Consider the following 25752-nt stretch of genomic DNA (forward strand, 5'->3'; position numbering starts at 1 on the left):
TTTCCATTAACTGAGAACAATACTGGGAAATAGCAAATACTGCTTATTCCTTTGATACAAACAAAAAATGCAGCTATTGCATGGAAGCTATTTGCTAGAAAATTAATCCAATACAACAATACATTTTCAATTTATTTGAAATAATTCAGTTTGAAAAACTTTAATTTAAAATTTACAGCACACAGGGGGAAGAAACATTTTGTTACAACTAAAAGTCATCAGAAGAGTGCTGCAGGGTTTTTTTTGTTTTGTTTTATTTAACACTGTCATGGCTTTATTCAAAACACAGTTGCACAAAATCAATTACTTCAAAGTTTTTAAGGAAAGGGTTGATAAGGAACTGAACACACTATATACATACTGCCATACAAAGAGCATTAAAATAGGACAAAAACCTCTACAAAATATAAAACCCACCCTTACATATTTGCATGAAAAGACCACCCACCAAGCAAAAAAATGTTAAAAGTTATCTGGAGGCTCTATGTGTTACCTTAAAAAAAAGCTGTACTATCTTGGTTACGTGTCAAGCTGACTGGCAAATGTGGGAACTATATTTAAAATGGTAACACCGTGGAAAAGACTAAGTTACTTAGAAAGTCACAATTGCATGTGAGGCTCAGACTTTTGTCACCAGCAACTGATGCACCACATTGTGAACAGTTTTAAAAAATGTAAGCCTGCATGTTTTATGGAAGGATCTACTAAACCCTCCAAAGATAATTAAATAGTTTAATCTTTATAACATTGGATGATTTAAGGCAGACTTGTTGACTGAAACAAGACTGCTGATAATTTTAGTAATTTCCATCAAAAATCTCTTAATTTCAGTTTAACTCTGTATTTAAGTACAATTTATGTATGCCTCAGTACAAGACAGTCTAGTACAACCTTTATATTGAGAGATTTTTAAGTACATATTTGTAAATAGGAAGGTTTTATCATTTGCTGAGACTAAAAAAGTTAACATTCAAAGAAACATATAGGGGGAAAACTTTGAGATAGTAAAGATGAATACAAAGCAACTGCATTGAACACAGAGCCTCCATGACAAAACAAGGGGTGTGCACTTAATTAAGTTTTTTAATTCATTTAATATTCATACAACAAACATGGGAACTTAGATTGTGGTTGCAAATGTTGTTTCACCAAGTACTTTTCTAGTGTCTTTACAGATATCCATTTAAAATTTTAACCCATTTAATCAATATATTTCCAAATCTTTTGCCAACTGCCTCATACATTCCATTCAAATGCCTTTAAAAGTTGGCTATGCTTTACAACCACATGAACTATGATTTAAGGCTCTATTAAGGAAGAAAACCAACAAGAAATTGGGCTTTGTGGACTTCTTTGCTCATGCGGTTTGTCTTAACTTGATTCAGGAATCATGTATCACATATAGGCTGTGTCTATACAAGCTAGGAGTGTGATTCTCAGTAGTTCAGCCACAGCATGACTATAGCAGTATGGTTTAGCAGTGCTGAGTACAAACCCACCTGAACCCTATGGGTACATACTCAGCACAGCTAAGTCATGCTGCCATGCTAAATACTATTTATATTCATGCTAGCTCAATGAGAGCTAGCACAAGTATGTGTATGCAAGCTGGAAATCACACCCTTAACTCATGTTGTAGACGTAGCCTTAAAGTCTGCCAATGTGTGAAATGCCTTATTAAATATTTACAGGTAACTGTGCTATATGGGTGACTCCACTATACAGGTCCAGGAAATACCCCTGGTATCTTTCCACAGTTTAATCGCAGTTACTGTCAGCCAAGAAAGATATATAATAAAAAAATAGAGTCTCTTGAATAAAGCTGTGTGTGATATTTGGTTGAGTATCTATTTGAAACAATGCAAGTTAGTGTTGCATTGAGATGCCTTGTTTGAAATCCAAATTACAACTGCAAAAGAGGAGTGCTGTGTCTCTGAACTTCTATTTCGCATTGGCTCAAATGGGAAGGGAGAGAGGCCATTGGGGCAGAATTTATTAAGATCTGCCAGTCACAACTAACAGTCTGCCAGAGAAAAGCCTGGCCTGCACATCTTCTGCACTTGCAACTGACTACCTGAAGTAGAACAAGTTCCTGTAGCTTTCCAAGATAGAAAACTAAGAACTATTTACTGTTGAAATAGGGCCTTTAATGATTTAGCTGCAATCAGATACAAAAATTTAAAAAGTGACCTGCAAAGATGAGAGAATTGAGCTCACACTCATTTTTTGCCTTTTTATGCTTTATAAAGGCTTTAATTTTTTTTTTTTTTTTTAAATTTAGAAGAGTGTTTGATGGGGATACCTGCTTGTTTTTACATTAGAAATTGAGGTCCTGTCTCACCTTAAAGACTGATAATTGGGGAACTAATGAAATGACAACATAACGAGCCAAGTGAGTGAAAGTTAAGCAAGTAGCAGGGAAAAGGAGTTTTGGTTAGACTTAAAAACTTTGGATTGTTTTTTAGTTTGTTTGAAATACCTATTTAACTTCAATGACTAAACATTTTGAAGAAAGAAAGCCTTTGTTAAGGATGCCACATCTCCACCACTTCAATTAAAGCATGAGAGCTAATATACATCCTCAAACATATCCAACAAGTCCTCCAAGCACAGTTGAAATTCAGAACAAACAGGGAAAACTAGGCCTTAAACAAGTAATAACATAGTAAAAGAGGGCATAAGCTTCCTTCCATCCCTCCAAAAAAATAATTCACAGGTCACTTTTTTTTTTTTTTTTTAAAGTTAAAATAATCAAGTTGATTCCAAGTAGGACCTGTGGTCAGCTCAATTGGATATAACCAACTTTTCATTTGAAATAGACTGTTGACTTTATCACATTACAGCATCTTTGATTTCAGTTTATATATAACTTTAAAATCTTAAATGAAATTCACCATACTAAACCCATGTAAAAGTCTGTCTTTTTTAATTGTGGACTAATAATGACAAACACTGCAAGCTTGTATAAAACAAAAGAAGTCCAAATAAAATTCTAGGGGAAAACTTGACAATGGGTTCAGTGATTATAGGGTTGAAAGTTGTTTTCTACATATGTTCACTACCAGGCTATTACATCTTATTTGGAATGATAAAAAGGGCAAAAATAGTAAAACCACACCTTTCCTATAAAAAGTTAACATGTTATCTTCTGTAAGGACATCTATGGTACATGGAGACATACAGATCTGCATGATCACTATTGCGTATTCTGTAACTTAAAGAGTCTGGTCCTATTTATTTCTATAGTGACTTAATCATCCTCTTCCTCGCCCTCATCTTCAGGGTCTCGTTTCCTCTTCTCCCCTTGGACACCCTCTGCTGAGAAAAAGAAGTTTGTATATACTTGATTACACTCAATTTAAACATCAAGAAATTAACACGTGTTGTGCTCTTAGCTATAAAAACTAGCAGACTACTTCAAATTATCTTTCTTCTTCTTATATGCACTCATTACTATACATCTTTATGCTACTGATGGATTTTTTGAAACAACCAGTTTCTTATTTATTCTGAGTAACTCAAGCGAGACATATTAAACTGAACACACATTTCATACTGGAAACAGGTTATTCTTCAGTCTGATGTACATCTGAATCCTTTCATGTCTAGACTGTAAGTTACCGTATATACTCATTCATAAGCCGAATATTTTTGGTAAAAAAATGACGCATCAAAGAGCGGGGGTCGGCTTATAAACGGGTCTACACCAAAATTTGATGATTTTAAACTCTATGGAATCATTGAATTGAATATCTAATACATTGTCATTTTGTTTACCTGGAGCATCTGCAGGTATGGAGCCCCTCAGCTCCCTGTGGCCACAGTTCGCTGTTCCCAGCCAATGGGCGCCACTTCCCGCAACTCCCATTGGCTGGGAACAGCAGACCGTGGCTACTGGGAGCTCAGGGGCTCCGTGCCTGTGAACACTCCAGGTAAACAAAATGTCCAGGCCCGCTAGCGGCTTACCCTAAAGGGCCAGGAGCCAAAGTTTGCCAACCCCTGAAATATAAGGTCGGCTTATGAAAGGGTTTTTGCTATTTTTACCTATCCATCTTGGAGCGTCCGCTTATAAACGAACGGGCTAATGAACGAGTACGTATATATTCAGTAAACCAGATTATATAGAGATTTAAAATGGAGAGAAGACACATTTAACCTGATTTTGCTTTTACTAACCTACTTTTCTTAATTTTCAACAGTTTCATATAAGAAATGTGGCAATAATTAATCCAAGTGGCCTATTATGCACTCTTGTGGCCAAAATATGAAATGCAATTTAAAAAATTTAAGATTTGACATTCTCAAGCAATCATTTTCTGGCCATTTAAACATCCTCACTGACTGCTTTACTGTCACCGTAAATAAGACGAAGTGGACTGTTAACACCTTGAATGTGTCTTGAATGTCCCTTGAAATGTACATTAACTACTTATACTAAACAATCTGTTCCATCTTGTATTTAGCTGTGACACTCTGAGTACGTTTTCCAGACCTGAAGAGCTCTGGGTAAGCTTGAAAGCTCATCTCTCTCACCAACAGAAGTTGATCCAATACAAGATATTACCTCACCCACCTTTCTCTAATATCCTGGGACCAACATGGCTACGACACTGCATAGTTCAATATCGGTGATTTTAAAATCCAGATTACAAATCTCCAAAGAGGTATTCAGTTAAGCCAAGCATGTAGAACAAAAGTCTACTAATGCAATCAAGAATTTGTCTACTAGTCTACATTTAATATAGCAATTGGCTTCAAAGGGCTACACAAAAACTCTTTTCACCCTGTAAATCTCTAAATCTGGCCAGTCCTTACTGAAAATGAGCAGAACCACATAAGTAACTCACCCAACCCATCACAGTACGTAGATGTTTATTACACAGTAGCAGGATTACACTACTGCCACTAACAGAACAATTATTATTAATCTAGTATTCAAAAACATGCTGGGCATTTTATAAACATATAAACAGACACTCTAAAGGGAGGGAAGGGTACAATCCAACGTTTTTCTTTTTTGCACTTTTTTTTGGCCACCACTTTTGTCTATTTGCCATTTGATTGGCAGTTTGTTTGTAGCCTATTAAGTGTAAGGCTTACCCAATTTCTCATCGATTCTTTTCATACTTATTGTATGCATAAATATACAGAAGTATCCCATTGGTACCATGCAAAGAGAACTCAATATTCTCAGACAGAGTTTAAGATCATTCCCTCTAACAATATGACATGCCACTATTCCTTGATACTAGCAATACACTTTGTACCAATATATTCTCCAAGTAGGATGAATTTCCTTTATTTTTGTTAGTTAACAGGCAGCTCGTCACTTTGCTTGTTTATATTCTCAACGTTCTTAGGTCTCGAGATGAAGTCAAACAGAACTCTTTTCCCTCAGACATCTATTTCCAAGCCTTCGTCTATATTTATAGGAACTACATAAGACAGTAATGTATGGAATTTCACTTAAACTCTTTAAGAAGCTACTGAAAGAGACTAGTTGGATTTTTTCCCCCATCTAATGGGAATGAAGCCCTTAAACAGGACATTAGGTTTTGTTTTTCCTTAAATGACACCCTCTTAAAATATTTTATGCAGATGCCATGGGGGTGGGTGGGGTGGGAGGGCTTTGCAAGGGATCCCAAAAGTGCTGCTTTTAAGTCCTAACCAGGGAATTCAGACACTTCTGATGCATTATTAATGAACCTCTTTTAAACCTGCGATAAATGAAGTTTACAAAGTTCATGCAACATCCCCACCTTAGGAAGTTAGATTTCTGTAGCTCCCTCATTTGGCAACTTTCCCCTTATACACTTCAGGACACTAAAATACTTCTATAAAAATGCTTAGAAAATTGTTTTTGTTCACTTTTACTCAAAAGTTAAGTGTTAAGATATACTGGTTAAGGGAGAAGAGATAGCTGAGCAGCCGTGCATTACTTCATATGCTAAATGCCTAACTTTTGAAATCTTTCATAACCCCATATCAGGATACCTTCTTTCCCTGTGTTTACATACCTTCAAACAGACCAGTTAGACAGACATAATTTATACCAAATGGATTGCTAGTCTCAACCTCCTAAATTACAGAAGTTGAAAGAATCAATTCAGAAAGGTTCTGAAACATGCTACTTTCACAATGAAACTTACCTTCTTCCTCATCACCTCTTTCTTCAACATAGTCGTCGTCATCTTCTTCATCCTTCACAATATGAAATATTTAATCAGATTTTTACAAATTGCAGTATACCTAGGGTTAGTTTAAGCAGCCTATACTTTAGAGAAAACTGAACAAAGCACTTATTCTGTTTAGTGATCACAGTCTGTATTTACTTTCTTTCAGTTTATTACTCTACAGCTGTATGAAGACAGGAGGCCAAATTCTGCTCTATATTGCACTTAACTGGGTTGCACAGATATATAAAATCAGAATTTGGCCTGTAGTCTGAGTTTTTTCTTGTTACTTCCCACTTATCAGTCCTTTGTGATTCCACCAGGAACTTCCTTAATGTGTCATTTTGTAAGACAGTACAACAAATAAGCTTTTATCAAAATGTTACAGAAATAGAGGATTGTGAAAATATATGGAGAAACTATGGCAGCAAGAAAAGATGAACTAGGAACAGATCTAATTTTTTGCTACTAATGTCAATAAAGAAAAAAAAATACAGTAAATGTCAGAGTTGTTTCTAAACAATGAGAAGCAAGTTGCTCTTTCAGATTTGCAGTTGGCAAATGGGCTTAAATTGGACCAACTTGTTACTGCAAACCCCAGACAAGATCACACAACGTTGTGAGATCTCTGCAGTACAGCAAGATTCGATGAAAAACTGAACCTTATTTACTAAAGCAGGAACTGCTAATGTTATACACATTAATTACATTACACCATCTGGTAAAAATTTGAAGGCATTACAGTTAAAATTCTATCTATAATTTTGTCTTTAAACACAAAACAAATTTAAGACAGGCTCTTGCTGAATTTATAAGGGAAGCTTTGAATTAGACTACTTATTTCAAGGTCTGGTTTAAATGGCATATAATTTGGCTGATTCTAGCCCTCATTTATGCTTTCCAAAATATGATAAAAATCTGACCAGCTTGGACTTCCCGAATTGCATGCTCAATATAGGCCACTATCAGTAGCAAATAAAAAGCATCCTCACTATCTAGTTCTGTTGTGCTACCATGGTTTCCAACTCCTCTAAAGCCCTTTTTAATGCATGCTATAATTCCTTGTCGCCCAAAAGCAACTGTATAGAGACGCTACTGACTCATTGAAGATTTTAACGTTGAAGAATTTCTGTTCTCTTTCCAAACCCTTGTTTGTCCATTCTCCAGAGGAATTTCCAAAAGGTTCTTACTCAACTCCTCAAATCAAATTTAGTTCTACCTTCTTGTAGTGACTTTCAGCGATCACCTCCTCAAAACCTTTTATCAGAGCATTGAGATTACAGAATTCTGTAAGACTATACAAAGCACTGAAAGTTCTATAAATACTTCATTATGATTAATAAAATGAAGACCACCAAAGAACAGGGGTTCTCAAACTGTGGTGTGTGCATCACTGGTGGTACATGCACAACAGTCATGTGGAATGCAGGTTGGTTTGAAGAATAATATAGGTTGAACCTCTCTAGTCCGGCACCCTTGGGACCTGACCAGTACCTAACCAGAGAATTTGCCGAACGACGGGAGGTCAATATTGTAGCGAGCGAGTCTCTTTATTTTTATCTCAACGAGGTGAATAAACGGAACAACACTTGTGATGCTGCCTAGCCAAGGCTTACCAGCTCTCTTCATAACAAAGTGTTAGTACTGTTACACAGTTTTACTGTATTGGCACAAGGAAATAAATAGATAAAGCATAAAAAACACAAAATAAAATCATGCCGGACCGAGCGAGCCGAACTAGAGAGATTCAACCTGTATTAAAATAAGAATCTGTTATAACTACACTGAAAAGTTATGAAAGTGGTATTCCAAATACTTTTGGTTCTAAATGTAGTACAGAAGGTCTCAAGAGTGTGAGAACTGCTGCTATACAGAAACAAAAATAAATACACTTCCTCCATACAAAAAACAGGTTAAGTGTCTAGTTGTTAGAGACAGGATTCCTGTGTTTTATTGCTAACTGCCACTGATTCATGTAGCCATGATTAGGTCACCTCACTTCTTCCTGCGCTTAGTTCACACATCTAAACTTACCAGCCTCTCTCAATAAGCTTGTGTTAGTGAATGTTTGTAAAGGTCTCTGAGATCCTTGAATTAAGGTGGTAATTTTGATACTAGCTTTGCAGAAGTGCTGAGAGGAGTTACAGATGAACCAAGGGGATAAAAATTCCACCCCATGTAAAATAGGATTAGTTACAAAAAGTTTGATTTCCCCCCCCCCCCCCGTGTTTAATTTTAATATTACTCAGATAAAGTAGCATTGACTATTATTGTTGCTACTGTAGATTACCTAGTCAAAAACAAGGATATTTTCTTCACTTTGTCTATTTAAAAAAAAAAAAAAAAAAAAAAAGTTATCTACTTTACTCCAAAAAATATTCTAATCTGACAGTTTAGTTGGTAGTAGTGTACAATTTCAACATGGGGGAGGGGAGAGAGGGTCTTGATTTTTCTATCTTACAGAAATTGCAGACATTTTTCATTTTAGGTGGTGGGATGGAAGTTTAGAAAAATCAAAGCCATATTCTTGAGAGACATGCAGAGATATTTAGTTGATAGGCAACATTCATACTCAACTAAGTACACCGAACCCTCGCTAGAACGCATGTCTATATAGCGCAAATTCGCATATAACGCGGTCGCAGCCATGGATCCCAAATTTAATTACTTTAATTGCAATTCATTTTAACGCGGTACTACGCATGGATCCCAAATCCCGTGTTCTAGCGAGGGCCCAGTGTACTTCAGAGAAAGAACTTTATCAGCAAAATCTAAAGTGGTCTGTTGCTTTACATACAATGCTAGATTTAGAAGAATCAGTTTCTAGAAAACGCACCTGTGTTTAGCCATATAGCCTCATTAAAATCCTAAATCCCAGAAACAGAGTTTGTGAAATTAAAACTTCTTGGACTGAGTAGCTAAAAAAGTATAAATTTACCTGAATCTCCTCTTTCATCAGATATGAAAGGCCCACTTCCTCCTCCTCTTCTTCACCCTCCCCCAAATCTGAACCTCCATCATCTTCATCATCATCCTCTTCATACTCTCCTGGTGGACCAGCTTCATCCTCATCTTCATCATCATCCTCATCTCCTTCTGAAAGAAAGGAAATAGTTCCATATATCCTTGCTTAAAACTTGATGATTTGTTCATAAACTCATTTTACATGCTTCCCAAAAACCTAAGACAACTCAGTTCAGAGGTCTTCTCCGGAAATTTTAAAAAATGGACAGCATCCTGGAGAAAAGAGAGACTATTTAAAATATATGAAGACTATAAATGTATAAAACATAACTTAACAAGCATTTAGATACCAAGGGTGATAGGGCAAGGTCCCTGATCCTGCAAGTGACTCTTCTGCACATGCAGATCCCTAAGCCTGCAGCGATCCTCAGAGAAGTCAGAGGGAAAGGGGGAGGAGGGGTGTCTGCTGCACAGAGTCACTTGTAGATCAAGGTCTAAAATTTAAAAAGGACAGACAGCTTAACACAATACTCTTGACTGAACTTTATTTCCTATTAGTTCCAGGAAACACCTACAGTTTAGAGAAGAGATCTCATTTTTATTTTGTACATTTGCAGCAGCACATAGGCAGTTTTGTATAGGGTATTTTATGCAGCTACAGGGAAAGACATTTTAAATGCAAGTGTGAACCACAAAGGCTGGCAGGTGGAATTTAGGGACAGGTTTAGTATCAAACTATTTTTTAAACTTTTTTTTAAATTTACTAAATTTCTGGTTGATGCCTATTAAGAGATTTTCAGATACTATTAGGTTTACTTATCTTTTGTTTACACTTTCAAAATAGAGCATTTGACACATTTAGCTTCTCTTTGGTGACATTCTCTTAAAGCACACAACTCAGATTTAAGTATGAGGACAGATCTAATTTAAAGCGAAGTACAATCCACCAGAATAGCAGCATGGAGACACTCATGGATAGCTCTATGTGAAACAAACATTTCAGATGTCTTTCGTAACTCTTCGGACCATGATCACTAAAGCTAACAGTATTTAAAGAAAGGCTTGCATTGAAATCAATGCAGAAATTGTAATAACTTTGCACTTCTACAGAGCCTTCCATCTAATTTCAGAACCATTTATAAACAAACATGAATGAATTAGCCCTCAATAGCAACGAAGAAGGTGGTATCCCTATTTTAGCAATAAGGAAAACCGATGCTTGAGGTCACAAGGGGATTCCAATACTAGCTGTGCGCCACAGGCCTCCTGCTCATTGACTCCCACTCTTGTGATACAAGTATGCTTACTGAAATATAATTTCCACATAGATCAGATACGAAGTGAGAAAACTCTCCTCAAAACAGCTTTAACAAAATGGACTACCAGTAGCTCGCTTACTTATTACTTTTAATGTAATCATATCTTTACTCAAGTACAAGCCTCTCTCATCTAACAAGAATTGCAAAACATTCTTGACTATGTTCTGAGTGCAGTTCTTCCTATTATAACTCAGCATAAGCATCATTTGAATGAGAATGCTACAGATCTATACTGCAAAAATGTAGCTTATGTTATTGTGCTACTGAAGTCCAAGAGTCACTCTAGTCTCAACTTTAGATATTGATAATGTAAAGTATATTTTTAGTTATTAGCTATAGCACATTTAGAAAAATTACCCTCATCTTCCTCCTCTTCTGAGTCAGGTGCCTCGTTATCTTCCTGATCAAATCCATCTAGATATGTGATTTGGTGAAGCAGCTCAAAAACGCTTTCTCTGTAATCCTCCAGGTTTGTGATCTCACAATTGAACAAGTCGAGACTCTTCAAGTTTTTAAGATTTTGCTGAAAATGAAGAATTAAGAGTACACATCTTTTTCTTCCAGTTAACACACACTAACTACTTGGTACCTTGAACCTTTGTCAAGTTGCAAGTCTTAGCCTAAACATAATAGGCTGTGTACTCAGCTACACAATTTACTTTGTAGTCACCACCTTGGTCCTCCATTCTCTGCAATGACTCCCCATATATATATATATATATATATATATACATACACACACACACATACACACACACACACATACAGAGTTCAGTATAAAGTCTCTGTTCTGATAATTATAAAAGCCCCCCCATAAGGTCACTAAGATATCACTTGTCCCTCTGCATCCATGAGCTTTCTTAACAGCTATCTTCCACGAGAAGAGTGAAACTATTCAGGAGGTGGCTTGCGAGGGCAGAAGAGAGAACTTAAGACAGGCACTGGACCTACTCTGTGGAACTTACCCCTCATTTCTACTCACACAAGCCAATCCCTAGGAGCTAATCAACCTATTTCTCCTATAAACTTGGAAGAAATAAAGGTGGGTTCCCACCCCCCCCGTTTTTTAGATACCCAAGAGTGGCTCCGATCCTGCAATTAAAGGGGTCATTACATCAAAACACACTACAGAACTTGTAGTGCTCCATGAAGAGTCTATAACACCAGCTGGCGTGCAGCAAGCCAGGGTACACCTAACAGACCTTGTAGATAAGCTTAAAAAGAGTTCTAGTAGAAGTGACTCCCAAACTTTTCCCATACTGCAGAACATCTCTTCAAAAAGATAGTGGGAGGTGTCCATGAAACTCTCAGTCACTTAACATTCTTGTAGCAACTATAATTGCTTACACAGAAAAGTAATTAGGCAAGTAATTATTGTATTTTTAGTTTCTTTCAGTGTATTTTAGCAACTGAAAGACAAGGAGGATCAGCAATATATAGATAGCCAGCACTACACGGACTACAGACCACAGTTTGACAACCTCTGATCTGGTCTATGCCCCGGCTAACACAGGATAGCTTCCGATAGTAAATTTTCAAATACTATCTTGATTGAACTATGGGATGATGAATTTATTACAGCAGAGTTATTCAATACAGGACTGATTGGGATACTGACAATTTTAGAAAGAAAACACCCAAGTGTTACTTGAACTGGCAAAAAAACCTGAAGTATGGAAAAAGTAAACAATATTTTGCTCTCTGGATACCTTTCAGTGTTGTTGAATCTATACACAGGCAGCTAAACCACCTAGTTCATTATTGTTTTGTATTTTACTGATCTCCTATGTAACACTAGCTTAAACCCCATTTATTGCATTTATTCATTGTACTTGCAAGGCATTCCTATTGTCAGCCACTTACAACCAATACTATTGTGTTCAATATTATGATCTCATTTTTTTTTAACCTTTGATACTTTTTTTTTTTTTAATTTAGAGATTTAACAGTGCCTTACAAAAGTCTTTAAAAACCAAAACAAAAAACCAAAACAAAACCAAAAAAACTACTTTATACTTACAAGGGCCTCCACAGTGCTAAGATCTTTGATTTTGTTGCCACTTAGATTTAGGTATGTGAGATTCGGACATTTTTCTGCCAGGACTTCCAGGCCTCCTGAAATGATGTTGTCACTCAATTCCAACTATTATACACAAAAATTGGATAATTAGATGGTTGGTTTCACTACTCTCGAAATTAAGAGCTTGTATTTTATTATAACAATATTGAGGGGAGGGATAGCTCAGTGGTTTGAGTATGGGGCTGCTAAACCCAGGGTTGTGAGCTCAATCCTTGAGGGGGCCACTTAGGAATCTGGGGCAAAAATCTGTCTGGGGATTGGTCCTGCTTTGAGCAGGGGGTTGGACTAGATGACCTCTTGAGGTCCCTTCCAACCCTGATATTCTAGGAACAATAAATGCATCACAAGACCACTTGACTTCCTATAAAACCCTCAGACTACTTACATAAAATAAAGTTTGCTTAAAAACAAAGGAACCTATATTATGTGTACATATTTCCAAAGCCTAACATATTACTTATTTCCACAGCACTTTACTATGTGCCTGGTCCAGATAATTAATTTAAGTTTCATACTTGGGTCCCCATCCTTCACTTTAAGTCTGTGTGTCCCATTGACTACAACTGGACTATTCACACTTAGCAGTTAGTTTATCATATGCTTAAATTTTTTCAGGATTGGGACCTTACATTTTTAACAGGAAGTGAAACTTGACTGATCCTTGTACAGGTTTTATTTAGACACAATGGGCAAAATCCTGGTTCCATTAGTCATGGGTGAAACTCTCAGTTACTCCAATAGAACTGATGTTTCATCCTCTGGATGGGTTTTCACCTAATATATTTCATCTCCAGCCCCTTCCTCTCTCTTTCTATTCAACTGCATGAAATATCTTTAACCTAACCATAAAAGTAAAAAGTAATATTGTAGTTTTGATCACTGCTTCAGACATTAATCGGTGCAAGTTACATGTGTTAATTGTCAATCTCTGTTTGAAAGACTACTTTGAAGTTTACAGAAATTACAAAGGATAATTTCTAATTTGAAGCAATTAGGTTCAGGATCTCAGATTTCATTTTTAAATTAGTTATGCACATGACAGAGTACACACATTAATCACCTTGTATGAATATTATCGGTGTATTTTATTAATAAAATAATTAAAAGCCACAGCATCAATGAAAATGCTACTATCATGAGAAGGATATACCAGAAACTAATTTCTAGTGTTGAATAGATAAGCCACTTATTGTTCCAAGAGTTCTTGGACAAGAATAATTTGAACATAATTTTAAAATACCCACACCAATTTTAAATCTTGAAAAGTTTAAACTGGTATAATTTCACAGCCCTGCAAACACATTTTAGTAAGACATTTCAATATGACGCAAATGTGATTGTGAATACTGAAAGGGTACAAGAAGCTGTGTTAACCAAAGATTTTTACATAAAGAGGTGTATACATTTGGCAAAAGAGAACTGACTTTTAGTCTAGAGATACCAAGTATCAGAGGGGTAGCCGTGTTAGTCTGTATCCACAAAAACGAGAAGTCCGGTGGCACCTTAAAGACTAACAGCCTTTAAAGTCTAGAGTTACATACCTTTCGGAGCTTACTTAAGGTGGGGAGTCTGGCCAGTGATGTCAGTTCTACATTGGCCATACTGAGAAACTCTAGCTCTTTAAATGACTCATTCAGGCCTTCAATTTCACCATTGCTGGATCGACAGTTATCAAGCACCAACTCTGTCACCTTCAAACAGAATATAAAGTCATTCTTAGGGTTAATGAAGACCATTAAGCATGCTGAACTTTATCTAAACCAACAGCTTGAAGATTTAACCAATTAAGACAACACCTTTTATTTTTCACTTAGGCAAAAACTGAAATTATCAGAGGCCTACAGTCAACAAAATTAACATTGCCAACCTACTAAAAAAGTACATAGTGTATACTTGCAGCAGTCGAGTTTGAAGCATGGTCATATAAAAAGGAATATATGTAAGAGGCAAACTTTAGCATGTAAATGGTCAGAAATATATGGCTTCAGACAACACAACCAAAATGATGCACGTAGGCCTTTATATGGATAGAAACATAGGAGTTGCCAAACAAGATCAGATCAATGGTCCATCAAATAAAGTATCCTGTTTCAGATAAAGGACAGTACCAGATGCATCAGAGGAAGGTGCAAGGAACCCTATGCACACTGGACAATTAAGGAATAATATGCCAATAAAGGAAATGCCATCACTTAAGTGGTTAGCTTATATCCAGAAGCATGAACGTTTAATATCCCCAAATTTTGTTAATTCAACTAATTTAACTGGATATTCTCATTACCCATAAAAGAACCTAATCCTTTTCCAAATCCTACTAAAGCTCTTCGCCTCAATATCTTGTGGCAGTGAGTTCCACAGGTTAATTATGCGTTAAAGTATTTCCTTCTATGCGTTTTAAATGTGTTACTCTATTTCACAGAATGTCTTATATTTACCCTTTCTCATAATAAGATTGCCTAATTAACCTTCTTTATATCATTTACTGTTTTGTATACCCCTCTTGTGGGTTATAACAGGCATGGGCACTACATTTCCCCACAAAACTCTGACATTTTAAATGTCCTAGCTGGGGGGGGGGAGAAGAGAAGGATCCAGCCCAATATTAGTATGTAAAGTTCAGCTTTGAAATAAGGGTGGCTCTGAAGAACATCACACTTGTTGATTGACAACTTATTGGTCATTTTGGTGGATAATAGACAAATAAGAGGTACAAAATGTAGAGCCTTATTTCACATCACTACGGAGAGGGGAAAGTACAAGTGGCATCTTGGCTTTAGTCTTACTTTTGTCAGTTTGAGCTAAAGCCTCAACATTGTTTTAAATAAAATGTGTAGAGGTTTTTTCTATAAAAACAAAAACAAACAAATATTTTATAAAACACTGGAACTATTCTGTTGGGGCTACTCCAGTCTCTTCAGTTAAATGTTTATGCTAATCTAAATGCATATTTAGGCTTTTAAAAACATCTGGCCCAGAAATTATCAAAATATGTATTGTTTATTCAACTAATGTTTTTTATGCACTTCTACATTCACAGTAAATCAGGTCAATCTCTCAGCCTGGCACTAAGTAACAACACTTTCTGATATCAACCTATCTGGACTTTACTCTTGGGGCACCTAGACGTACTAGTCAATAGCATTCTTACTGACCTAAATGCTGGAGCCACAAATCATTTGTTGGCTGAGTTCAACAGCAGGGAAGCGGAAGACTGCAAGTTGATCACACAGCAGTCAATGAAATTACCATAGGAGATTAACTGTACCTCACCCCCCTAAAAAAGTAGAGTGCACCAAAATCCTTCCCAATGCAGAACACAATAGATATAAATGAGTATGATCACCTGAAAATGACTGCCTTAAACTTCTGTTAAATACATTTGTTTGAAGTTCCAGACAATCTATAGGAACACACTTATCTATATACAATTGAATCTTACAATGTAAGCACACACCCTGGGGCTCCCCCATTTAAGAAGAGGTTCATTATGATTAGAATTGCTTTTATCTGCCTGAAGAGGAAATAAAACGTTAAGAAAAATATTTGACATGCAATCTGCACATTGCCATGCACTTCAGGACTTTCATCCTACTTCGCTATAGTAGAAACAAAAAGTTTCACTATAAGCAGGTTCCATTTCCACTGGACTTTTGTTTTGAAGTTAAGTTAGAGCGGCAGGGGCTGGCGTTCTCTGCAGCACTCTACAGCTCCAGTCCACTCCCATCACAGAGTTACTTAGAGGAGCTACCTGACTCTAGCTGCATGGCGGGCATAGAGACGCGAACCCTGTTGTACGTGACCTCGCAAAACCGAACCTTATTGCTTGGTGGGTGGAGGTACAAACGAGAAGCCTATCTTGTCTCTGATGACTGAGCAGGACCTAACAGCAATCGCCTTATCTGCCTTTAGCCATTAGGAAGGCCGGTTATAAGCAGTCTGATTTCAAGGAAAAGAGAGGAGGGTGCCATTACCCCATCATGCGCTCACTGGGCAGAGCTGAAAACTCAGGGAAGGAAGGGGGTGGGAAGGAGAAAGAAGAGAATAAAAACGATGTAATTCAAAATAAACAGCTCCAAATGTCAGAAGAGAAAGAAGGGGGGGGGAAGCATTTTACAAAGAGGTTTTATAAAAATTGCCTGCCTCTTGCAGATTACTGGGAAAGGACTGCAGGAAATCAGTCATGTACCCAGACCGTTCTAAAATGGATTCGGTGCAACTCTGACCTGTTTACAATATCCACGTAGTAGAAGTTAAAAATAAATAAGGCAAATCACGGCAGCGATGGCAACCAGAAGAGGGATCATAAAAGTTACGGATTCCAACGTGTTCATCGGCCCCAAAAAGCAGCTCTAGCTTGAAGGGTCGTAAAAAACCTCCCCAAAACCTACAGATACTGAAGCATGGTGGGTGACCCACATTTTCCCGTGCACAAGAGTTAAGTTAGCAGAGAAGGCGGGGAAAGGAGAAAGAAGTTCTCACTCTAAATCCAGCATTGACACCAAACGGGGAAACACCCTTAATTTCCATCGAGAACTAGCCTGCAAAAAGCTAAGAAGGGAGTCCCCCAAACGTGGGCGACCCCGATCCGCAGCTCCGAGAAGGGGCTGCCGGGGAAGGGTGTTCATTTCTGCTCTCGGGTCACCCCGAGGACCCTCTTAGACCGGGCCAATCGCCCGGGGCAGGGGGCCCATCCCAGGCACGGGCTGCCCCACTTGTCCAGCGCCGCGCTCGCTTTGCCGGGGCTGGACGCCCGGCCACGGGGTGGGAGTGGGGGGCAGGCGGAGAGGGCTGCGGAGACACCGCGGCGGTCTGCGGAACAGCCAGGGGTTACGCGGGTGCACAAGCCGCCTCCCCAGGAACCTTTAGAAGCTCGAGGCGGAGGGAAGGGGGGGGGAGGAAACGCAGCGGCCTCGCAGCGCGGAGGCGCCCGCCCCACGTGGCGGCTGCCCCCCGGGCGATGTATCAGCTGTTCAGCAATGGGGAGCCGGGGGGCGTCACATCCCCTCACCTTCTCCGGGGCCCGATTCCTCAACTCCAGCGTGATGCGCTTCTTCATCTCCATCTCCCCCCCTCCCTGAGGCCCCCGCGCCGCGAGGGAGGGACGCGCCGCTGGGCCGACGCCGCTGTTGCAAATGGAGGCAAGAGTTGGGGCTCGAACTCCTCCAGCAGCCGCCCCACCCCCTCCCCTGGTACAAACACGCAGCTCCTGCCTCCTCAATGGCCGCTCGCGCACTGAGCCTCCATGACACGGCGCACGGGGCCCCCTCCCGGACGCCCCGCCTTCGCGGAAGCGTTGCCTCCCCGCCACCCATTGGCCCAGAAGGGCTTCACTTCGGGGTGAGGGGATTGGCTCCTCCGGACGCCCGTCAAAGTGCGCCTCTTTCGAGCCCCGCCCCGCCCGGCGTGGCGCGGCGCGGCGCTTTTCCTGTCTTTGTGGGCTTGGCGCGCGGCTAGCCCATGTGGTCTCCACCGCAGGGGTAGGGTCCTGCCTAGTGAACGCGTGTGCAGACAGCTGACGTAAGGGGTGTCTTGTGTATGGCCGTGGTACAGGTATGCGCGAAACTTGCAAGGCAAAACTGCATTAAATAAATATCTGTGCCCTCCCAGGCTCGGGTACAAACTGGTTTCTGGCCCTAGTGCCCAAACTCCATTGGCTAAATTGAGACCATTTAGCACTTATTTTGTGTTCTACAAATCTAGGGTCAGGGCTGGGGCAGAGTGTTGGGGTGCAGGAGAGGATGGGTATGCTGGCTCTGGGAGAGGGCTTAGGGCTGGTTTGGGGTGCTGGCTCTGGGAGGGGGCTCAGGGCTGGGGCTTGGTGTGCAGGAGGGGGTTTGGGGTGCTGGCTCTGGGAAGGGGCTGGGGTACGGCCTCCCGCTGGGCAGCACTTACCTTTAAGGCAGGCTCCCTGCCTACCCTGGCCCCACGCCGCTCCTGGAAGGGGCCAACATTTTGTGATGATGTTCCTTTGGGAGAGTTGTGGCAAGCAACAAGAGAGTTTGGTCTCTGCCTTAATCTCTCTAACTAGAGTTAATTCTTGAGTCAGAATTGCTTTCTAGGAAATGGGTATTAGTGTTTGGGCTGAAATTCCTGAAACGGGATCGCCTGTATGCTGTTTGTGATCATCTCTGTTCAGGGATGTATATAGTGTAAAATAAACAATTTGCACTAAGAATATACCCAGAATCCACATCACTGATTTCTCCTATGGACGGCATACCTGCAATGTCCTAACATCTGCGACTGCCTTGCACACGGGCAACATAAGGACCTCAAAACATCTTTTAAAAAGATTAACATATCTACGAGAAAGGTATTATTAGACTCCTTTTATAGATGGGTAAACAAAGGCCTGGTCTACACTGGGGGGGGGGAGGGGATCGATCTAAGATACGCAACTTCAGCTACGAGAAAAGTCGACTTCAGCTACGCTAATCTTAGATCGACTTAAAATTACTTACTTCGCCTCCTCGCGGCGCAGGATCGACGGCCGCAGCTCCCCCGTCGACTTTGCTTCTGCCTCTCACCGAGCTGGAGTTCAGCAGTTGATGGGAGAGCGATAGGGGATCGATTTATCGCGCCTTCACTACACGCGATAAATCGATCCCCGATGGATGGATCGCTACCCAGCGGGTAGTGTAGACGTACCCAAAGGGACAAATACATCAACTTCTCCAAGCCCATGTCAGTCAGTGGTAGGACTGGGAACAGAATCCATGAGCCTTAATGGCTACCCTCCCTGCTCTAACTACTACACAGTACACCACCTTAGAACACAATCATGTGTAGGTGACTAAAACTATGCAGGATGTGGCATGGTGAAAGTAGATGTATAAACAAGCCTTATATTCAGCTGCTTTTGCTAAAGTACTTAAATGAGGATGATTCTTTCCTTTTTAGGGTAAAAATATACATGAAACTTTGAATGTGGCTAACTTTTGCTACCATTTTAAACATTGAAATTTTCTAGTCCTCTTTTTTTAAGGCTTCAATCCTGTAAATTGCTGAGCTCTCTAGTACAATCCAGTGGAACACTGAAGCATGCGAATAACTATGCCCACAAATCATTGACTTCAGTGGGATTACTTGCATATTTAACTTTAAGCACATGCTAAAAGTGCAAAGCGTGTTGCAGGATTTAGCCCTAACAGATAATGTAAATATTTCTTTATTGATTTCAGTAGCCTTACAAGTAATGATTTAGACATGAATAGACTGGGGCATTTCAAGAATTCTATGTCAGTACAAAAAAGTGGAAATGTCAGCAGTTACGTCAGACCTTGTAGAAAGTCGGTGGGAAAATATTTCCTGTTTCATATACAATGTGCTTTTAATATGAAACTACAGAAGGGTGCATCTGGCAGGGGTTAAGAAATGCTATGGCAAAAAATACTGATTATTCTGTCACTCCGAAACACATTTGGATTAGAAAGCGCTCTTTTTTATCACTCTCAAGAGAATAAAAATTCACTTGCTAATGCAACAAAAATAGTGGTGTCTCATTTTTGTTTTAGGAGCAAATTGTGAAGATATTTCTTGTTTTCTATAGTGTAGTGGGGAGGTAGCATAACTTTAGTTAAGGTTGAGACTAGCTTACTGTTTAACAGTCATTATTTTTAAATCCTCTAAAATCCACATGCTTACTTGGATGTCTTGAAAATTGCTGTACCTTATGGAGATCTGAGGTAGGGTTAGTGAACCGAATTTGAGGGAGTTTGAGCAAGGGATTCCCGAGATAAAGACTCTACCAAAAATTAAATGACATCAACATTTTACATCTTACAAATACGATTTTTTTGCACACCTGTGGAACTGAAACTGGCTGTGATCCTCCATAAACTGATATCATCCACTCAGGATTGATTTCAGCTATAGTCTGCATTCCTCTGCTCCTTTGGGAAGCAGTATTTTTAATATTCAAGGTAATATTGGATCTACAATGTGGCTCTACCCAAGGTGACAAATCTGAGAACTGGAACCCATACAGAGTATCATAAAACAATTACAACCCATACTTGATGGGGACCGCATCCTGAACGAAATCTTTCTTGAAAGAAATCTGGCCTTCAAACAACCCCCCAGACTTGCCAAGCAAGCTCCCCAAAGACCAGGACTCACCAACTCAAAATGGCACTAGACCCTGGCAGAAGCAACAAATGCTACGATGATCAATATTCCCCACAACACACTTTTCAAGACCCAGGGGTTCCATACCTGCTTATCACAACAGTGCATCAAATGCCCCAACAACAACTGTGCAGGTGAAACCAGACAATCACTGTGCTCTCAAATGACCTCATACAGAAAAATTATAAAAGACAAAAACACCTTATCATCTGTGGTCACAAAGTGATCATTCCACGTATGACCTCTCAATCCTCAGAGGAAACCTGAATAACAACTTCAAAATATGAGCTTGGGAACTTAACTGCTGGACACTAACAACCATGGATGTAACAGAGACACTGTTTTTTGGTTTATTACAACAATTTGTAACACAACTTACTTCCTGAGTAATTTCTCACTTCATTTTAGAACCCCTCTCAAGTCTCTCATTTGTTCTCATGCAGCTGGCTTGAGGCTCTGGCAAACCACAATGTTTGCAGGCAGCCTTAAATGACAATATGTTGGTGGCTCGAGGTGCTGTGCTGTGACCATTCGATTTGCCCAACATCCTTATACTGTAAGTTCAAGTCCTATCTGTGGCAGCTTTCTGAGAATGCATATTTGTTGCTCTCTGTCTGCCTTTTGAAGAGGTTCCTTCTTGAGGTTTTGCCTTGCGAGCAAAGCTTCTGACTGAAGAGCCAGTATTGTAAATTTCTCTAAAATCCACGTGCGTATTCAGACTTTACTTCAGAAGAATTGTAAAAGAAAATAAATTTAATTCCATAGAAGGAAAATGAAAGACTCTCTAGTAAGCAGCAGCATCATTCTCCTCACCCATTTCCTGAACAATGGGACTGCCTTTATAAAAGAAAATCAAGTCACTGTGATTCTCATTGATGCCAGCATGATCAAAGAGGTTGCTGAGCATCAGAAAATGCACCCAAATAGAGAGCTCTGTTTTAAGGTCTTCCATAAAGTCAACATTGACTAATATGGTACCAGGATACCGTTGTGTCAGTCAAAACAATAACATGAAAAATAAAAAGAATACAAATTTCAACTTTGTACAACAATTCATCCAATCAACATAAACCAAAGGTGCATACCTATCAATTTCAATTGTGAGTGCAATAGTTTCTGTGAAAAAGGACCCCGAATGTATTGTCAGATTTTAGAACATTTTAGTCTCATGGCCCTTTTTAAAACATTCATAGTAAACATCAAGTTGTATTTTTCTTCCACAAACTGCTGTAGAAAAATAAGTAATACATAAGTGACAATAAAATCTAAAAATGAAACACTAAACCAAAAGACAAAATATTTGTAGATCTTTTTTTCACCTCGTTTCAAATGGAAATCCGGGTGCAACTGTAACTGTGGCAGTTCCACCCCACCATAGTATTATTGTACTGCTTTACGTCCAGGAGTAGAGAGAGGGGTGCAAATTGAAGCACTTGGTAAAGGAGTTCGTCAGGTATCAGTTATAATATCAGATTATTTTAATAATCAAACGGAGGTTATCTTAAAAACTGTTATGTCACAAAAGGAGCGAAAGTATGTATACCTCTTGGTGGAAATCTGCAGTAGTTTGGTCAAGAGGTTCCTTAGGCCTTGGCTACACTTGAGAATTCACAGCGCTGCCGCGAGTGTAGTCACACCGCCAGCGCTGCGAGAGCTCTCTCGCAGCGCTGCAAGTACTCCACCTCTCCGAGGGGAATAGCTTGCAGCGCTGCGAGCGAGCGTGCAGCGCTGCAGGCCCTGATTACACTGGCGTTTTACAGCGCTGCACTCGCTGCGCTCGGGGGGGGGCGTTTTCACACCCCCGAGCGCAGCAAGTTGCAGCGCTGTACAGCGCCAGTGTAGCCAAGGCCTTAGTTTAGAGGCGTGAGCCAGAGTGACATAGTTCTCCCACTACTAGAAAGGGACCAAGTGACCTTCTCCTTTGGATCATATGAACTGGAACCATAAACTCCCTAAACATTAAATCTCACCAAATGAGGGTCAATCCATCCTCATCATCATATCCACTCATTATACTCCACACCCGAACACAACCACTCTATGAACTTCATACCCTCATATCTCAGTGTCTGTACTGTGACCCATCAACCTTTTACGCTCAATCGAGGATATTGCAGATTATGTATTCCTCATACCACTTGATCTTAAGCCAAACTTTGCACCCTCGATAATCTGTATGTTATTCCCTGATAACCAGAAACTTCTATGCTCAAACTCTGTTCACAATTTTCTTTTTAACATCATTTTAATAAAATTTTAAAATCTGTTCCACCACAGGGGCTGGGGTAGATTTTGAGTTAGAGGAGAGGAAATCACCCATTGGAATGAATAGGTCAGTTCACATCTCTAAGAGCTATTGTGGCAGGTTGTATGCATCTCCATGGGGTTTTCTGATTTATATGGGAACATCCTGTTGCCAATTCACACCTCTGCAATCCCATGCTGCAGCAGATTATGCAGAGCCACTTCTCTTTATACTAGCCTTTGAAGTAGAGACCAAAGTCTAATGCTCCCACCCACTCTGAGTTTCAATGGGACATAGTAGGCTCCTAAGTGCTCACTTCTGAAAAAGGAACCTAGACTCCTAAAGCCTACACTACAGAGCTTACAAGAGCACAGCTGCACGCATGCAGCTGCCCCGCTGTAGCATTGCTAGTACAGACTCTCTAAAGTTTAGAGTCTAAACAAATGGGAGAGAGATCTCCCATCGACTTAATTCCTCCAGCTCCCGCGAGCGGTGGTAGCTGTGTCAGCAGGAGAGTTCCTGACAACATAGCGCTGTCCACACCATCGCTTAGGTCGGTGTGACTTACATCACTCGGGGGTGGCTTATTCACACCCCGAGTGATATAATTTATGCCGATTTAAGATGTAGTGTGTACATAGCCTAAATCAGTTATGTACTTTTAAAAACATTGCCCCTTATTCACTGAGAAACTGAGAGCAGAGACCTATTTTATATTGAAAAATTCACGTTGTAAGCACTGTAGCTAGGTTGGTGTAAGGATTCTTCAGTCAACCTAAGTACCCCCACTTGGAAAGGTAGATTAACTACACTGATGAAAAAACTCCTTCCATCAGTGCCAGAAACATCTACACCAGGGGTCGGCAACCTTTCAGAAGTGGTGTGCCAAGTCTTCATTTATTCACTCTAATTTAAGGTTTTGCGTGCCGGTAATACATTTTAACATTTTTAGAAGGTCTCTTTCTAAAAGTCTATAATATATAACTAAACTATTGTTGCATGTAAAGTAAATAAGGTTTTTAAAATGTTTAAGAAGCTTCATTTAAAATTAAATTAAAATGCAGAGCCCCCCCTGGCCAGAACCCGGGCAGTGTGAATGCCACTGAAAATCAGCTTGTGTGCCGCACACGTGCCATAGGTTGCCTACCCCTGATCTACATTATGGTGCTGCAGCAATAGCCGTGCCACTGTAGCAGCAGTAGTGTAGATATGGCTTGAGTTTAGAAAAGTTTGAGTTTAGGCCTTTGGTAAAAGCTTCCTTCTTTCATGAAAACAGTTATGAAAGTCTTCAAAAACAGAAATAGGAAAATCCTCTTTAGAAGTAAAAGCTGATTATAAATTGAAGGTTTTGTCAGTCCTGATTTAAGAACCAAGTTGCAGTAGCTAGATAGTTAACAGTGTGGGGAACAGTAAAATAGGGTATGTTTGGTATTCTTTATTGCATAAACTGAGCAACAAAAAGGTGTAAACATGTATAAACAACCTGCTAGGAACCAGAATTGTTAAACATGGAATGATAGCCAGATTCAGTGCAGATGCTGGCTTCACCAAGTGGCTTCTGATACAGCACTGAACAAAGAAGAATTTTTAGACAATGTTCTTTGAGAAAGGAGTCCAGACAACTTTTTTTTTTCCCCCTCATTCCAGGAATGTGCAGCCATACAATTCCACATTAAAAAAAGTTCGTCTTTTCAAAGCAATGGTCTAAGGTTTTAAAACATCAAAAAATCACCTCTGTTGAATTCAGTACATTTAGTAAATTGTCAATGTAATGCATTAGACCAAAGATCCCACAGCAGAAAAGTTTGTTCTTTTTTTCCCCTAATAGAAGCTTTATGGATTGGACTCGTAGTATTAAGTACTGGCTGAGGATAAAGTATCACAGACAGGATGCAACGCAAGAGGCCATCTGGCCTAAGCATTAGCAGATCTTGTTAACTGTCCAACTGCAGGCATTGGTGCCTGTCTCTGATGATGGCAGCCGGCAGGAGGTGGTGCAAGAGAGTTGTAGTGCAGTGTGTGTGTGTGTGTGTGTGTGTGTGTGTTGCAGGATCCAAGAAGAGCTTTAAACCTGGCTGTACTTTTAGAAAACTACAGGATCTTTTATGCTAGTCAGAAGGTACTGTATTAACAGCATAAATCGTTGAATAGTTTTTGATTGGGCAACCTTGTAAATAGATGTGTTAGGTCATTCAAACTTTTATTTACTAATAGTGTGGTGATAATACTAAGTTTTCTTATCAACATATGTTTCTTCCTTTTTTTGCTGATACATAAACAGCTAAGACCCTGTGAGGTAATTTTCAAAAGTAAAACTTGTTAACGTTATACTATGTGCCAGATATTTGAACACAACAAATTACACTTCTAAGTCTTTGTGAAATTAATACAGATATGTACATAACCAAGCATCTAGCAGCAATATAATACAGTTTAAAGACCTGTGTTCCTCCACACGCTGTGTGGTGTGGAGGGGAGCAAAACCATAGAAAAAGTCGACAGTAGTGGGGATATGTATAGAGAAATCATGTATTTTTAGGATGTTCCTCTCCACCTTGTGTAAGCATCTTCGTACCTTTTCCAAAAGAACTGGGCAACAGATGAGACATGAGGGAAAAGGAGGCAAGAGAAAAAAGAGATGATGTCAGATAAGATTTTAAATGAAGTGGCAAAGTGAGGACACAAAGATATAACAGGAGGATGTGGATGCAAAGAATCCTACACCAACAGCTTTGAGATTGTATGAAGAGATAGAGCGAAAGCTAGTGTTAGAGTAATGGAGGGAACACAGAGGGTATTTGTGTAAGGAGAAACATATATACTTATGTCATCACAGGTAACTTA

The 25752-nt window shown here is 39.5% G+C and overlaps 1 protein-coding gene across 2 annotated transcripts; it reads right to left on the bottom strand.

Moving 5' to 3' along the window:
- Positions 1–102: 102 nt before the first annotated feature.
- On the bottom strand, positions 103–17792 carry ANP32E (acidic nuclear phosphoprotein 32 family member E). Of its 2 annotated transcripts, none has more exons than XM_024199080.3 (7): positions 17545–17792; positions 14078–14227; positions 12477–12599; positions 10814–10979; positions 9112–9269; positions 6150–6201; positions 103–3318 (listed from the first exon to the last, which is right to left on the bottom strand). In XM_024199080.3, exons 1-7 carry the CDS (start codon positions 17596–17598, stop codon positions 3251–3253), a joined length of 771 nt encoding a protein of 256 aa, XP_024054848.1. In that variant the 5' UTR covers positions 17599–17792; the 3' UTR covers positions 103–3250. The 2 variants fall into 2 exon arrangements, with proteins under 2 accessions (XP_024054848.1, XP_024054847.1); XM_024199079.2 differs by having other exon boundaries at positions 103–3315; positions 17545–17689.
- Positions 17793–25752: the final 7960 nt, after the last annotated feature.

This window comes from Terrapene carolina, unplaced genomic scaffold, assembly GCF_002925995.2.
Source record: "Terrapene carolina triunguis isolate 2854851 unplaced genomic scaffold, T_m_triunguis-2.0 Scaffold227, whole genome shotgun sequence".
In the NCBI taxonomy this organism is placed as follows: domain Eukaryota; kingdom Metazoa; phylum Chordata; order Testudines; family Emydidae; genus Terrapene; species Terrapene triunguis.